The following is a 15,065-nucleotide window of genomic DNA, read 5'->3' on the forward strand; positions in this document are numbered from 1 at the left end:
GCTTGTGTTCCCCCTGTCGTTCCCACTTTCTGGAAAAAATACTACATTACTGAAGCAGATAACCCACCGTCGACCTCAGCTCATCGACTGCAAGTAAGCGCCAGACCTAGCCTCTTGCATTTATCCCCTGTCTACGTCGCGGAACCGAAAATCTACCCCGAGTTATGGTCGTCCCCCGCCACCCAGTTGACAAACAAATGTCCTTTCAAAAGGGGGACTTTTCTAGTAATCAGGTTCGCTGGCTTTCCCTTTGTCTGTATACGTCCCTCACTTATTGATCTTGAGTTCCTCAAAGAGTTCCTAGTAACCTATCTCCTCCTGCAATCATGAGTACAGAGAAATCCGACTTGGTAACCTACTGGCCAAAGCACGAGCTAAGCCCGCCATCGCAATGGAGCGTCCCCCTCACGATGATTGCCATCGGTAAGGTGGTAGCCGTTGAAATGCTGAACAGAGACTCTCAAGTCTTCCGTTATCAGAATTGGACTGCCCAACTACAGATTCCGGTTCACACCCCAGATTGGTTGGCCGACACGTTCCCCGGTGTCCTTGACAACCTGCACGAAGGCGCCTTGTCTCTAGACCTCTCTCGCTTCCACTCAAGAGGCTCATTGACTACCGACGAGTGGGACGATCAGTGGTTCAGCGTCATCTGCGAACCCCACTTCAGCTATGTTCCCTGCGGTCTGTCTGGCGAAGACGAAGTAGGCTATAAGCGCCTGGCATGGATTCAAGATGACGCCCTTACCCCGTAAGTTTCCAGGTCCCCAGTGCTGGAACACCTGTCCTAAAGCTACTTCTTAGTATTTCTGACCGCACCTGCGTCGACCTACCTTCTCGGTTTCCAATTACTCCGCCGTTCGTGACTTTCAACGGGTTTGTCGACACCCAGAAGTTCCCCCTTGCCGACAATCCCTCCATCGGCCTCGACGACATAACCAGGAACTCCTCAGCCATCTTCAGAGTTTGGTCGAAGTTTACTGTCACGGAGGCTGCTCATACCCCGAAGACCGGGTGGTACGCCAACTACGTATACGCCATGCTTCCAAAATGCAAACCACATATGAAGAAGAAGTGCGAGGACTATCGTGCGGACACAACACCATTTCGAAAACATGGGAAAAAGGCATATGTTACTGGCTACTTCCATGGGTTCTGCGACAAGAGCGTTATCTTCGCTGAAGGTTGTCCCTACAACCCTCTCGAGTTTGTCCCACTCATCGAGATCCTGAAGATTGACTGGACTGCTGGTGAGACAAGGCAGCAGCCAGGAACCCGCGATCTACTCGCCACGCCATCCAAGCCAGAGACCCCCAGCCGCGGCAGGGGGAGGTTCATCTTTGACCCCCTGGCCCAAATGACTGCAGACGCAAAGGGGCCTGCCACCCCATCTAAGTCGAGTAAGTAGCGGCTTGAACGTCTCCTAGGCTAGGCTGACACCGCTACAATCACAAGCTACAAACACCACCATTGATGACGATGATCCGTTCGCCGTCAACGGCCTTCATGAAGCCCCACATACCAGCTCAAAGCGGTCTGGAGAGATAGAAGTCCTTGGAGACAGCGACGACGAAGCGAGCCCAACCAAGCGAGCCCAACCAAGCGTCCCAAACGAGGAAGTTTGCGTGGAAGGAAATAGATGATCTAGCCTTACATAGAGGCTTTTACTTGACTGTCTGTGTATACACTATCTTATCTGGGTCACTTGTCTGTCTTCGCGACTGGTCTTATGGCTGATTGCTTTTGGATATCGGTTTGCTCTACCGTCCCGCATGGTCTTCTATCATTTACGCCTTTCTATAATACAATCTCCTTAATCATCAAGATAGCAAGACCTCAAATCTAGAGAGTCACAGAACTCCTTCAGCTAGGCACAAGGTCTGGTTCCAAATCCTGGTGGAACAGACTTTTACTTCTTTCTTTTTTCTTGGCTGCAATGGCCAAGCATACAGAATAATGATTACCGGCGTTCCAAAACCGCACACGCGACCGACCTTGCACCAGCCACGCCTGCGGCCGTCGCGTCTTTCCTAACGGGAGGCCTATCCAACAGGCGGCTTGCCCGCCGTTCCCCAGTAATAGTGTGGCGGAGTCTTCACCACCGTTTCGAATGGACGGATTACGTCAAAAACATAAAGTTGCCATTAGACGTCGAGAAGTCAGCGTTCATTGGCTAGTAATCGACGCCACCCCCTCTATGTGGCTCAGCTACGCCACCCCCACTAAGATTGGACTTGCGTGCTTGCAGTGAAGCTGGGGAACGGCGGACAAGCCGCCTGGTAAAAGACCTTGCGTCAGGAAGTGCTCTGCGATTGCAGACGTAGCTAGCGTGAGATCGGTGAATGGGCGACTCTTTGTCTCAAGCAAGCGATGATAGAGGCATACATGTCTGCGAAACGCCCGTAATGGCGATTTCGTATGTACGGCAACTAAGCCAAGGGGAAAAAGGAAAAGGTTGAAAAGCAGAAAGTGGTTCTGTGGGGATTTGAGCTGAGATCCCTTGCGGTATCAGAGGACTGCTTTGGCTCTTACGGTACGAGGTCGTGCGACTTGAGGCACAGTTGCCTCAGATGCAGTTAGATCAAAAGGCTCGAGTAAGAAGAGAAACGCGCAGCATTTTGGCATTGATACCGAGAAACAACACCTGAGGGCAATCTGTTGTGAAACTGAAGTAAATACGGACGCTAAGCACATGAGATTGGGCGAGGTGTTTACGAGATGGTCAGCCAGACCCTGCCACACGAGACCAGATAGCCTGTTTCCTTCCGAGTAAGCTCCCCCGCTTGCCGCTCAGTCCATTATCGCTGTCGTCGAGTATATCTATCTCTTCGGACCGCTTCGAGCCACTAGGTGGGGCTTCATGAAGACCGTTGGCTGCAAACGGAGCATCATCACTGATAGCGGGGCCTAAAGCTCATGACGTTCGCATTCCTGGCCTAGACTATGAGGCGAGCAAGCCGTCAGTCACTTAGTTGGGACGAGGTAGCTGGCCCCTTCACATCAGCGATCGATTGGCCAAGACAATTAATGATGAACTTTCCCCTGCCACGGCTGGGACTCTCTGGCTGGTATGGTGTGGCGAGCAGATAGTGGCTTCTTTGGCGCTGCCTTAGCTCACCAGCAGCCCGGGCAATCGTCAGAATCTCCATTAGAGGCCCAAACTCGAGAGGGTCGTAGGGGCAGCTTTCCGAAAATACAGCGCTTTTACTGCAGAAGCCATGGAAAGAACGAGTGACGTAGGCCATTTACCCGACCTTTTGGAACGGCGTTGTGGCGGTGAGGTAGTTTTCAACTTCTTTTCCATGTGTGGCTTGCATTTGGGAAGTATGGCGTATACACTATACGTAGTTGGCATGCCACCCCATGTTCGGGGTACGTACGGCCTTTGTGACAGAAAACTTTGATCAACCCTGAAGACGGCTGACGATTTCTTGCTTATCTCGTCGAGACCGATAATAGGATTGTCGGCAAGAAAGAACTTCTGAGCGTCGACGGACCCGTTGAAGGTTGCGAACGGCGGCGTGGTCGGGAATCCAGGGGACAGGTCGACCTAGGTGCGCTCAAGAACACTCGGAAGTAGCCTTAGGACAGTATTTCTATCATTGGGGGACCGGGGAACCTACGGTGTAAGGGCGTCATCTTGAGTCCATGCAAGACGCTTATAGCCCACTTCATCTTTGCCAGACAGACCACAAGGGACATAAATGAAGTGAGGTTCGCAGTCAATACTGAATCACTGACCTTTCGAGTCTTCGAGTCGTCGGTGGTCAATCAACCTCCTAACTGGAAGCGAGAGAGGTCCAGAGATAAGGCGCTGTCGTGGAGGGTGTCGACGACTGTCAAGAGTCGGTTTCCATTCGAATCTACTAACTAGCAAAGCCAGCTACTGAAGCACCAGGCACATCATGGGCCGTCAACAGACTCTTTCTGACCGCAAGCCGCCGACTTTTCCCAAGCATGAACGGCACGCCTCGTCCCTACTAGTCTCATGATAAGCTTGCGAGGTTATCTCTTGGCCCATAAGCCTGTCCACTCTACCAGGCGAGATCCGCCAGCAATCAGATGATGGTACATGCCGGCATAGGCAACTACGTGGCAGGGCCAACATAGAGGGCTATGGAGATGAGAAGGTACAGACCGAGTAGCATAGCGCCTTCTAAGTAGTTGGACCTGCCGTCCTTCACAGTAGACGCGACCACTAACACAGAAAACAGGAAGATGATGGTTGGAAGGAGTCCGTATTGCAGAGTCATCGGCTCACCCAAGACCCATGCGATGATGATTAAGAAAGGCGTGACGACAAGCGCAATCTGGATGCTGGACCCCATGACAATGCCTAAGGCGACGTCCATCTTGTCTTGAGTGGCCATGACAACGGCCGTGACGTGTTTGGCTACGTTGCTGACGAAGGGAACCACAATAAGCCCGATGAAGGCCTTACTGAGAACGGCGGCCTCCACGACTGGCCCGATGCTCTCCACGAGGTTGTCGGCACAAAATGCCACTAGAGCGGTGATAACGCCCAGCACGGCGACGGCGGACGTAGGGCTTAGTACGGGGTTCCCTGTATCAGGTGACTCAGTCTCGGGTTCGAACAAGCTAGGGTGGGTTCGCAGCTGGAACACCAAATAGAGGACGTAAAGAGACAGGAGAATGAGAGCTGTTCCGCGGGATAGGATTAGAATGCTGCGCTCCTTCTCGAAACTGTCGTCGTTCCCCAACACAGCAGAGAGCTGCCAGCCGGTGTTAGTCACATTGCGCAGCATCGAAAGTACCGGGGAAGCACTTACCGCTGTAGGAATCAGAAGAGACGTCGAGGAAAGAGCGATGAGGGAGCAGAATGTCTGCGCCCTTCCAGTGGCAAACGTCTGTTCGGTACCTTGGCCGGTGATTTGGTGGCGCATGTTGACGATGCCTCCGAGAAAGAAGCACATCCCCGTGACCAAAAGCAAATCGGAGAGAATAGACCCAAGCATGGCCATCTGGACAACGTCGATATGGCCCTTCCTTAGAGCAACGATACCTATGACAGCTTCGACCGCGTTCCCGAACGTAGTGTTGAGTAACGCGCCCACCTCTTTACCGCACCTTACCGATACTTGCTCGGTCGCGAACGAGAGAACTGCGGCAAGAGGAATGATGGCCAGGAAGTTGATGGCGAATACGGTAGTCGGCTCCCAATGGAGTGATCTGGCGACGCCAGAAAGGGGCAGCATAGGCAGAAAGTGATTGAGTTTAGCTGCAGCACAAGTGACTTGTGAGATTGAGAGTGCATTGTCGGAGGCCTCGCCAAACCGTGGGCAAATGGGTCACTCACAGCTGCGGAGCGACACCTTCGTGACGTGCCAGGTTTGACACAAGCACTTGACGGCTATACCAGATAGATATTTGGCCGTGACATAGATGGAGTGGTTGCGGGTGTTGGACGTCTCGTTGGAATCGCGATTGTTGTATGATACAAGCAGCGGCGAGTTCTCAGCCCCGCTCCTACGTCCGATGAGGTTGAAGTGGGTTTCTACTTCTCCAGACGGTCCGCCGTCATTTTGGACGATTGGATCAATGGATAGTGTCATTGTCATCGACCAGAATCAGTTGATCAAGTAAAAAACGTTCCCCTTTGCAGCCGAGGGCTTTGTAATAAGGCGTAGGTCAAACGTAGCTAGGTAGTGGGTGATGTTAGCCGGAGACAGGGCATGGCTTCGATGGGGCGAGCCTCTAGATTTAATGTGTCGCGATCTTGGGCATAAGAGTTCTTTCCACCCCTGGAAAGGTTTGGACGAGCACATCATGGCTGCGGTGAGGCAGAGCAGGAGGAAGCCTGTCTTGAGACGCGCCAAATGTATTGATAGGTTTGCATCCATGATATGGAGAACAGGGGGCGTATCAAGCTGTCCTGGCAGCAGCAGAATGGAACGTGAGAATATGGTCTTGGTGGGAGGCCCGTGGGCGTCGCCACTCGACTGTTTGCCGGGGAGGGCCATCTTCGAGCAGCAGCTCGCGCGTATTCACTTCACGGTCATACACCTATGTGTTGCTATATCGACGCCGTAGGGTCGGCCTGGGTGCCCCGATGAGAACGAACTTGAGGTGCAGCTAAGTGGAGTGTCTACACTACACGCTACAAGGGTGCCTGCAAAGGCACGGTGGATCCGACGTGCTTGAGGTCCAGCTCACGATCGCCCACCAAAGTTGAGCGGGGGTTCTTGGCCAGCGCGGCCGCCCGCCTAATGGAGGGTAGCCAAACCCATCGCTGCGTGTCCCTGCCTCTGCGAGTGACTTCGACTACAGTTGCGCTCGGATCAGGACACCCACACCGCCACGCGTGGACGAGACCTCTAATTTCGGTGCAAGGGAATGCTGAATCTTAGCACTTAATCCTCTTGCCAGGAGCGCGCAGATCGAATCGTAGGGCGCCTAATCCTAGACGACGAGATGGTACGATGAAAGGGAGGGTGTCTTGGTCAAGTATCTGCATTGTCACGACCGCCAAGTCCAAGCCTCGCATGACCAGAAGCTGTGTCCCATTACATTGCCTCGCTTCTGATGTCGATACGCCTTCTCCGAACCTCACTTCACCGATGGGCGAAGCTTGTCGTGTCTGTAGAGTCGATGCTGTTCTTGTCAAACTTCTCCGACATGGCGTCCGTCCCTTTTCGTCCCTTTTCGTCCCATCCACGGCATCACTGCCGTCGTGGCTCCATCCACCAGTGAAAAATTGAGTCGCCTCCGTCTCCTTGGCCACCAAGTCGACAACGGAACTGACGGCGACTTCGGTTTGTCAATGTCGAATCTTTCGTGTTTGTCACGTTCTCCACCCGTGTTCACTGGGCGTTGTCTGGATCTACGGCTCCTTTTAATGTCCATGCCACCCTCGTTGCTCTCCAAAACTATGCGGACCTCAAGTGCAGCGAAAATTAAGATACGGCGTGTAGGTGTCGCTCGCTGCGTCAACGGTTCCTTTGCCATTCATGTCTCTTAGGTCACTGATTGGTCCAAAAACGACACCACAAGAGCGAAATGAATATTATTCATGAGCAAGTCTACATTGTACATCCTTAATCTACACCTATATAATGGTCCCTAGCATAACTCCTTGTGTAACTCAATTGGAGTCGCTTCCGAGGCGGCGGCGACATCTGGTGTTGAAGTTCCGAAGTGAAGCTTGTCGTAGTCAGTTGAGTCGACACTATTCTTGTCCGACCTTTCCGACTTTGAGTCCTCATTCTTCTCCTCCTCGTCGCTTTTGGGCTCTTCAGCCGCTTCTTCTGTCTCTTCAATCGCGGATGAATCGACATCAGGCTTCGCGACTTCTGGGCTGTCAGGCTTCAGCTCTTCGCGCTCTCCACCCGCGTTCACCTGGGCATTGTCGATATCGGCCTCCCCTTTCTTGCCCATGCCATCCTCGAGAAGCTCGCCACCTTCCATACAGACACGGACTTCGAGATCCTCGTCCATGGAGTAGACGCGCACCCCAACAATGCAAATGGCGTTCCAGGGATCAGGCAGACCCTCCTCCTCAGATTCGTAACGCTCGTCGCGTCTTTTGGGTGGTCCAGCGGGAGTCAGACGCGGCTTTCTGACCATGTCATCCTCGCTATACAGCTCTTCCCAATCTTCGATGGGCGAGTCGGATGAATCGCCATCCGAGTTGTAAGACTTCTGCGCTGGCGGTTTGGGAGCAGTCTTGTCTGCAGCTTTTTCGTCGGCGACATCCTCCTTGACTTCATCCTTGGACTCTTCCTTGGACTCTTCCTTGGACTCTTCCTTGACTTCATCCTTGAACTCTTCCTGGACGTCATCCTTGGACTCTTCCTTGACTTCATTCTTGAACTCTTCCTGGACATCATCCTTGGACTCTTCCTTGACTTCATCCTTGGACTCTTCCTTAGACTCCAGCTTGCCTTCGTCCTTGGATTCCTCCTTGGACTCGTTTGTGCCATCTGACTTGGAGCCACCTGCAGCAACGTCTTTGGACTCTTCCTTAGCGACTTCCGTCTGGACGGCTTGATCCTTGGGCTTCTCTGTATCTTTCTTCTTTGCCTCTGCATCTTCCAGAAATTTCGCTTCTTCGGCCTTCTTGGCTTCCGCAGCGGCTTTTTGAGCGGCCTCGAGGTCAGCCTTCGTCTTGGCTGCTTCCGCCTTCTTGGCGAGCTTGCGGTCGCGCTTCTCATTGTTCTTCTTGGTCTGCTGCTTGGTGACTTCGCGGTTGGTGTGGCGTCTTTCCCAGAGCTTGCGGCGCTCCTTCTGGCGAGACTCGGAGGCTCTCTGCTGCTCCTTGATCTTTCGCAGCCTAGCGACCTCTTCGAGATGCGCAGTGCCTTTGCTATGAGCCAAGTCGTATGCGGCACCAATTTGCGCCAACTTGTCGTTCTCAACGCGCTTCTTGCACTCACGCTTGACCACATCTTCGACAGAGGAGATGTTAGTGTCCCTCTCACCAGTGACACTCATGAAGATGCTGTACTCTCCGGCTGGCATGTCGGGTAACTCGATAGAGACGGATCGGTCCATGAGATAGTTGCCGTGGGAGCGCACGATATAGTCCTCGGCACCAGGGCGGTCTCGCTCATGTATCCTGAAGTGAATGCGGAAAGAGTACTGTCCCTGAAGTCCCTTGAAGTATCTCGTGTCGAGTTGAGTCAGAACTAGGACTAGCGGCCCATCCTTGGACAACTTGACCTGGAACTTCTCGTTGAATTGGGATTTCCAGGGCACCTCGACGCCGATCCAACGTTGAGCGCACCTCCAAGCGGGGTCACGGAACAGCCTGGTTCTATCGATATGCTGAAATTTGCGTAAGAAGTCGTCGTAGTTGATCCAGAAGACAGAGTCATTGCCAAAGTGGTGACCAAGCTCCTCTTGAACTTCCATGGTCCACTCCTTGGAGCCATCGGACCAAGCACCCTCCCACACGCCCTTGCGGATCTTGCCCCAAGGGTTGCGGAGCTTGATCAGACGCTCTCCGGACTTGAGCGTCCTAGCTTCCATGATAACGTATGCGTGGCCTTCCGAGATGCCATTCCTCTCACCATAGCCTCCATCTAGGAGGCCGGTAGAGCAGCCGAAGAGGAACTCCTCATTGACTTTGGCAAGTTCGTTTTCCCAGAAGCCCTCGAGGTCGAGAATATCCGATGTAAGCAGCTCGGTAGTGACACCACCCGAGAGATCTTCCAGCCCCTCGCCGATCCAGCCGCCAGCCAACGAGGCGAAGTCGCCGTGTGCCTTGGCATAAGCCTTCTCAATAAGCGGCACCCAAGTCTCGTTCTGATCCTTGCACTGAGCAAAGAAGAGGGCCTTGGATCCGGTCTGGTAGGTCTTGCGGTAGACACGCTCAACGTCCTCTCGGTCGATCTGCTGGAGGAGGTCCCGCTGCATACTAGGCGAATCCCAGCAAGGAGACTTCAGATACAGCTTGTCATCGATAATGGAGTAGATCCACTCGCCATCTCGGTAGAAGACGAAGCCGTAGATGCCGATGCGAGTGTCGTACTCAACGCAGATGCGCTGAATACCGCCCTCGACATTTGCAAGGGCAGTCAGCGTAGCCATCAACCAGCAGTCCCCGAGGCTCCCCTGCTTCACATCTCCGCCATTGACGTTCTTCAAGAAGGTTGGCTTCTCGAAAATCTCGTGAACTCGCTTTACTGCCTTGGGGACAGATGCGCTTGGGTTGGAGAGAGTGGTTCTAGAAAGTTGCCATTTGGTATGGCCAAGAGTGTTGAGACAGTGACCCTTTTCCCACTTCAAATCCCAGTCCTGAGTGGCCTGTTAGCTCCCCAAGTTCGAATTAGCAAGCATTGGGGGTGGAGGTAACTCACCAGATCCCAACCAGGGTCCCGATATCGCATGTTGACTCTGCGACATTCTTGGATAATCTTCTTCACTTTCCGGCGGCACTCCTCGACAGCTCGTTCGTATCCGGCGCTAAGCAACTCATTGGGCTTCTCTGAGCTTGCTGGCGGCAGAACAGGGTCGAATGGTAGCACAGCCAAAGCCTTGTTGAACTTTTTGTCTTGGAACTTCTTCCAAATATGGTTGATAGAGGGCTGCGGAGGCGTCTTCTTCTTTTTCGTCTTCTTCTTGTCGGTGGCGTTGGCCAATGCTGGCACAGGACGCGGGCGACGAGGGTCATCCGACTCCTCTGAAGAGCTATAGCCGTGCATCGCGTGATGGGATAGGATAAGCAAGAAGACTGAGTGATACGAGAAGGTTGGTAGCGGCTTGAGACGACGAGGGAAATGCAAATGCGTATTCAATGAGAGCGAGAAAGCGTCGCGGCGCAGATGACTGGTCTGGGTGAAATAGAATGAGATTAGAACAACTTGAAGAATAAGATGCGAAACTGTGCAAGACTGACTGGGTGGACGAGTGGACGTTTAAGAATGAGGACAAGAGGGGTAGAGGGATCAAACAAGGTTGACTCAATTAGCTGCAACGCCCGTGAAGTTTGGACTTACAGCGTTGCGTGACAGCCTGTTCGGGTGGATTCGACAGCTGAATGGGAAGGATGATGGTTCGCACTGGTGCATACCCGCACAACGAGGCAGCCGCAGGCGTTAGACGGGTACTCTGGGTCGACATCCGAGAGGTGGGAGGCTTCAAGGGCCCCGGTAAAGGCTCTGCGAGAGGGATGCTGGCCATGAGGTAAAGATACGACAGACCGTTACCTTCCCTTCTAGAATATCTCGGTCCAGCTGCCATAATTGGCTTAATTGTGTAAGGCAACCAGGCAACCTAATTACACACTGCCAACACACGTTAGGCAACAGGCCAGCTGATCCCGTCGCGCGAGATGCCCAGAATTCTCTGCGTGCAAGGATCTGCATAAGCTCGGTATTGAAGTGGTCGTGATAGCGTTCGTATCACAGTATACATATGAGATTATGGATACTGCCTCGCATTATCACCTCGCGAAATTTCACTCGCAGGCACGTAATTCTGAAAAAGGTCACTCAGCAGAATTTCAGTCTGGCTCAGACATGCGGGTCCTGGCTTCCGACGCGGCAAACGCAAAGTAGCTAAATGCTAGGTTGTAGGATCGTTCTCATGGGCTGAGGCGATGCCAGTTTCTGTTTTCGTTCATGGGTGGGAACTCGTGCGATAGCTAAACACTTGGAAAGGTCTACGCTTCTTTTCTTATGACTCATTTCCCGTGCTGACATGGAACAATCCAATACATTCATCACGACGCTCAAGGGTAATACTAGCACGTTCCCAGGTTTCATTTGGTGAGCCACCAGTGTTCACTCAAAGTCCCGATTGAAGCTATTTCGGACAAGGCATGCTGGATGAATGGTTACATCCTGCTGGCGGTGCCGGGAGTGCGAAGACGGTCGACTCTGATCGAAAGGTTCGGGTCGAGATTGGACGGCCAATGACGAACTTTTCGAGTCAATCAAACCAGCCCAATTCGAACAAAAACCTGGCAACGTGGCGAGATTTAGAGCTTCGGGAGATCAAGAACCCAAGTGAGGGTCGATCAAATCACAGCCGTGCGAGATCTCTGACATCTTTACTTATGAAAAGGACGAATGGACTAGAGTAAGCGACTTGAAAAGCTGCATGGGGTCGCCTGAGTATACACATTATCCTGGGCGAGGTTTTCGTCACGGGTGTCTTTTCCACGAGCCCCAGTGACTGGAAGACGTCTCTCTGCATGGCCTTGGTCATTCTTTTTCAACTCCCTATCGATGTTATAGGTGTTGGTGCGGTGAACGATCAACAGCATCTAACAAGTTGCGTGGTGCCAAGCTGCTTGAAGATGTCTACAGAAATGATTCGCTACGTCATATGGCTTGCTTAGTCTAATCATGGTTCGAGTTCGAGATGTTAAACGACATCTCCGATGACGACACTTAGAGTCACTTTACGACTGCTGGTAACAAGAAGACCACCGTTCTACCTCGCGATTCAGTCTGAGAGGGATTCTGGTCTCAACTTCTCAAGGTCGTTGCACATGATTTGATGCAAGAATCTTCCGTCCTGTTCTGTGCAGCTTTCAGAGGCGTCCAGTCGGCTGAGGTCTGACCTCATCTAATAGGCAGGGCATCTTGCCTGTGCAGCCTTGGGGGCTATCCGTTCTATACCGAGGTCAGGAGGGTTCAGCAACATCTAGACGCAGCTGTCTGCTTCAGTCACTTAACACGAGGATATGTGAAAACCATCTGAGCCAGTCCCATGAAAGTCCATTGATAGTCCCGTAAGCTCCAACAGACTGCCAATCCCCGAGATGCCCTACACTAATTACTGTTTGTCTTCCAGTTATTATGCGGCGGGCTGTTCTGCAGAAAACTTATCTATCACGTCCTATCTCGCATGCTACGACGAACTGATGGCGCACATAGCCGGCTCGGCGACACAGCTTCAATAATCCGACGCTAAGCAGCAGGTGCGAATACTGGTTAAGGCCGTTGATTGATGCAATCGCTGGAGACCACAACAGGTGTAACCAGTCCCCTTCGCTTTGCCGTTGCGCCTGAATGAGGTTCAATCTCACATGTTTGTTGCTCTGCAGTGAACCCCAGCCATTTGCAAACCCCAGTCAGCTTGATGGAAGGGTCAAAAGAGATGAACACCAGAGGGTTCATATCTTTGGTCTCTCGGTCTCCCTGAATGTAAATAAGAGACTGTTCATCAGCTGTTCCGAAAATGCCCCATTGGGGTTCTTGAACACGCAGGGCATGAGCCAGAAATTTCGATTCGTTACTGGTTTCGTCTGAGTCCGTCTGCGGTGGCCAGTAAGATATGACACTCTCAACTCGATTGGCTTCATTCCCCGTTTCTTGAGAATCTGATTGCTCGTGCGTTACCGCCTGTGAACGACTTATGGTTCGTATTTTCAGGCCAGAAGACAGGCCATCTGCAGCAGCAAGGCTGAAAAGGTCTATAAAAGCCTCGCAGTGGATGTTATAAGACTTCATAAAGCAATTGTTAGAGGTGACCAACGGCTCTGTGGAGCCATCGTCTCCTCGGTGTGGGGTTGATGTATATTCTTTGAGGTTTGGTGCCTGGCCTTGAAAGCCACAAAACTCTACGAGCTTCTGCTCGCTGCCTTCTCCAACCAGGAAATCGTCAGCCAAATCGCCGTTGCGAATCTGAACTGCCGTCCGGTACGCGGTCCTCGAGTTCCCATCGCCCTTAGCAGAGTGTTCCCTTCGGCACTCCACGACCTCAAGGACTCCTGTTTTGGGGTTCTTTTCGAGACTAAGGGTGCTCCATATGTCATTGATCGGCCCTTCGCGGTGATCGCGACGAAACATGGACTCAGATAGCAGCTGCTTATCCTCGGCCCTGCATACACCGAGGGGATAGCGAACGCCGTAGTAACGTGAAAGATAAACATCTTCGCCGAATGTAGTCGGCTGCACGCTTGAAGCCGCGTAGAAATGGTGGCCGAAAATTTCGAAGGCCGCGGTGGTACCAACATCAGAACCGGCGACTTCCTTGAGTCCAAGCACGCCATTCAGCCATTCTTCCCTCCCGATGTCGAAGCACTGCAGCTTCCAGAAGTTGTCATCGTCGTCATCGCCAGTATCATCGTCATTGCCGGTATCGTTGTCATTGCCGGTATCGTTGTCATCGCTGGTATCGTCGTCATCGCTGGTATCGTCGTCATCGCCGGTATCGGGATAAGTGCCGCAGTATAGATAATCCGAATTATTCCTGACAAACAGCTTCTGGCGCGATTCGATGTCTATGGGAGGGAAAAGGGCGCGTGTCTCGATATTGGTGACGAAAAGTTTGTTGCGGCCTGTATTCTCAAGCGGGATGTACAGCCAAGACAGGATGTTGTCTGAATAGTGTATGGGTCTGAGCTCGTACTTCTCGCTCGCAAGGATTTGATTTGTGGTAGCAAGAAGTTCGTCTACGTTGATTACGATCTCGTTCGGCGCCAACTGATGAAGATTAAGCAAGAAAAATGCCTTGGTTTCGTTCTGTGTATAGCAAAGCATGCCGTTGCAGTATATATACTGATCAGCCCACGCGACAATGCCTACTGAGTAAGGTTTGGCTGTGGTGACAGCATCTTGGAACTTGACTCGTCGGCGTAATGCCTGGGCGTAACATCCAGACTGTCGCGCCTTCTTCATTTCGATCGAATACGCAGCGTGCTTCTTGATACAAGGTCAGAAACTGATTCATGGAGGATCTCGGGGAACATCTCTTCAAACCTCGAGTATCGCTTTTGCGATGGTTTCATTCTGCGTGAGATAACCAAACTGCTTGCAGACACGACGAAGACTCCAAACATCCTGGGGGGCGAGCTGCTCGATGATGTCGAACATAAGATCAAACGGCAGCTTCTGCATCTTGATTGGTAAAAGTAAGGAGCAGATATGTGGGAAAGAATAGTCACATCGAATAGCTCCCGCTGTGGCAGTTTAAAAGCCGCGAAAGAGCATGACCCATGGAGCCGCATCAGTGTAAAGTTCTGGTGGGCTGCTACAAGTGTTGTTCGATCAACCAGTCTAGCTATCGACGGCAGGCGGCTCCGCTGCTCTGCTGGTACGTCGTAATACGCACCAGTCATATGTCTAGCTGCTTGCGACGGAGGTGCTTTCCAATCTTCACATAGAGTGTGCGATGTTGTTGTGCACAGCATCGATCGGTCATGCTGGCGAGACGACTAGGTCCCGCGACGATAGGACGATTTTTGACGAGGGACGTCTGCGTGCTGAGCAGGTACTTTCGTCATCCCACGCCAGGGTGTTGTCACACTACATTCCAAGGAGGTGTCGTAGTTACCGGCATGACATGGTGCGATGCACGTCGTGATGACCTGGATGAAGAGAATGTGTCCCTGTGATGCAAATCATCTTACTCTTGCCTTCAGCCGGTAAATACTATCAAGCGTTGCCATGATTGGGTATGCCAAGACAATCTTTGTGGCAGCTAGCATTGAAATTGCTTCCAGAGTAAGCCGCCATGGAAGTCCTGGGCACCATGAGAGGCGCCCCATAAATCCATCGTAAACGAAGCGCACAGAAATGGTACATTGGGGGCATCCAAGACATTCATCAACGGCCAACCTTTGCTCAGGTTCGGGGGGTGGATCCAAGGTATTC

General features: G+C 52.3%; 4 protein-coding genes across 4 annotated transcripts; 1 reads left to right on the forward strand and 3 right to left on the reverse strand.

Annotated features, from left to right (window-relative positions):
• The first annotated feature begins 219 nt into the window (after window positions 1-219).
• Window positions 220-1,688, forward strand: HER10_EVM0002313 (uncharacterized protein). Its single transcript, XM_035472030.1, has 3 exons — window positions 220-751; window positions 805-1,400; window positions 1,456-1,688. Exons 1-3 carry the CDS (start codon window positions 327-329, stop codon window positions 1,641-1,643), a joined length of 1,209 nt encoding a protein of 402 aa, XP_035325707.1. The 5' UTR covers window positions 220-326; the 3' UTR covers window positions 1,644-1,688.
• Window positions 1,689-3,733: 2,045 nt separating this feature from the next.
• HER10_EVM0003741 (calcium/proton exchanger) lies at window positions 3,734-5,573 on the reverse strand (the record flags this gene model as incomplete). The annotated part of the gene is made up of 4 exons (XM_035473405.1): window positions 3,734-3,776; window positions 4,093-4,733; window positions 4,791-5,239; window positions 5,318-5,573. 4 exons carry the CDS (start codon window positions 5,571-5,573, stop codon window positions 3,734-3,736), a joined length of 1,389 nt encoding a protein of 462 aa, XP_035325715.1.
• A 1,507-nt stretch (window positions 5,574-7,080) lies between these two features.
• On the reverse strand, window positions 7,081-10,303 carry HER10_EVM0013214 (calpain family cysteine protease; the record flags this gene model as incomplete). The annotated part of the gene is made up of 2 exons (XM_035482578.1): window positions 9,819-10,303; window positions 7,081-9,756 (listed from the first exon to the last, which is right to left on the reverse strand). The coding sequence occupies exons 1-2, from the start codon at window positions 10,161-10,163 to the stop codon at window positions 7,081-7,083; spliced, it is 3,021 nt and encodes a 1,006-aa protein (XP_035325765.1). The 5' UTR covers window positions 10,164-10,303.
• A 2,098-nt stretch (window positions 10,304-12,401) lies between these two features.
• On the reverse strand, window positions 12,402-14,309 carry HER10_EVM0000217 (F-box domain-containing protein; the record flags this gene model as incomplete). The annotated part of the gene is made up of 2 exons (XM_035470010.1): window positions 12,402-14,114; window positions 14,172-14,309. 2 exons carry the CDS (start codon window positions 14,307-14,309, stop codon window positions 12,402-12,404), a joined length of 1,851 nt encoding a protein of 616 aa, XP_035325692.1.
• Between the last annotated feature and the right edge of the window lie 756 nt (window positions 14,310-15,065).

Source organism: Colletotrichum scovillei, assembly GCF_011075155.1.
Source record: "Colletotrichum scovillei strain TJNH1 chromosome Unknown Contig00015, whole genome shotgun sequence".
In the NCBI taxonomy this organism is placed as follows: domain Eukaryota; kingdom Fungi; phylum Ascomycota; class Sordariomycetes; order Glomerellales; family Glomerellaceae; genus Colletotrichum; species Colletotrichum scovillei.

What these genes read in the sequence shown, in the direction of transcription:
- HER10_EVM0002313 (XM_035472030.1), top strand. Translation starts at nt 327, where the DNA reads ATGAGTACAGAGAAATCCGACTTGGTAACCTACTGGCCAAAGCACGAG. An exon ending in CAAGATGACGCCCTTACCCC is followed by an intron (nt 752 to 804) that starts GTAAGTTTCCAG and finishes GCTACTTCTTAG; the next exon opens with TATTTCTGACCGCACCTGCG. An exon ending in TGCCACCCCATCTAAGTCGA is followed by an intron (nt 1,401 to 1,455) that starts GTAAGTAGCGGC and finishes TACAATCACAAG; the next exon opens with CTACAAACACCACCATTGAT.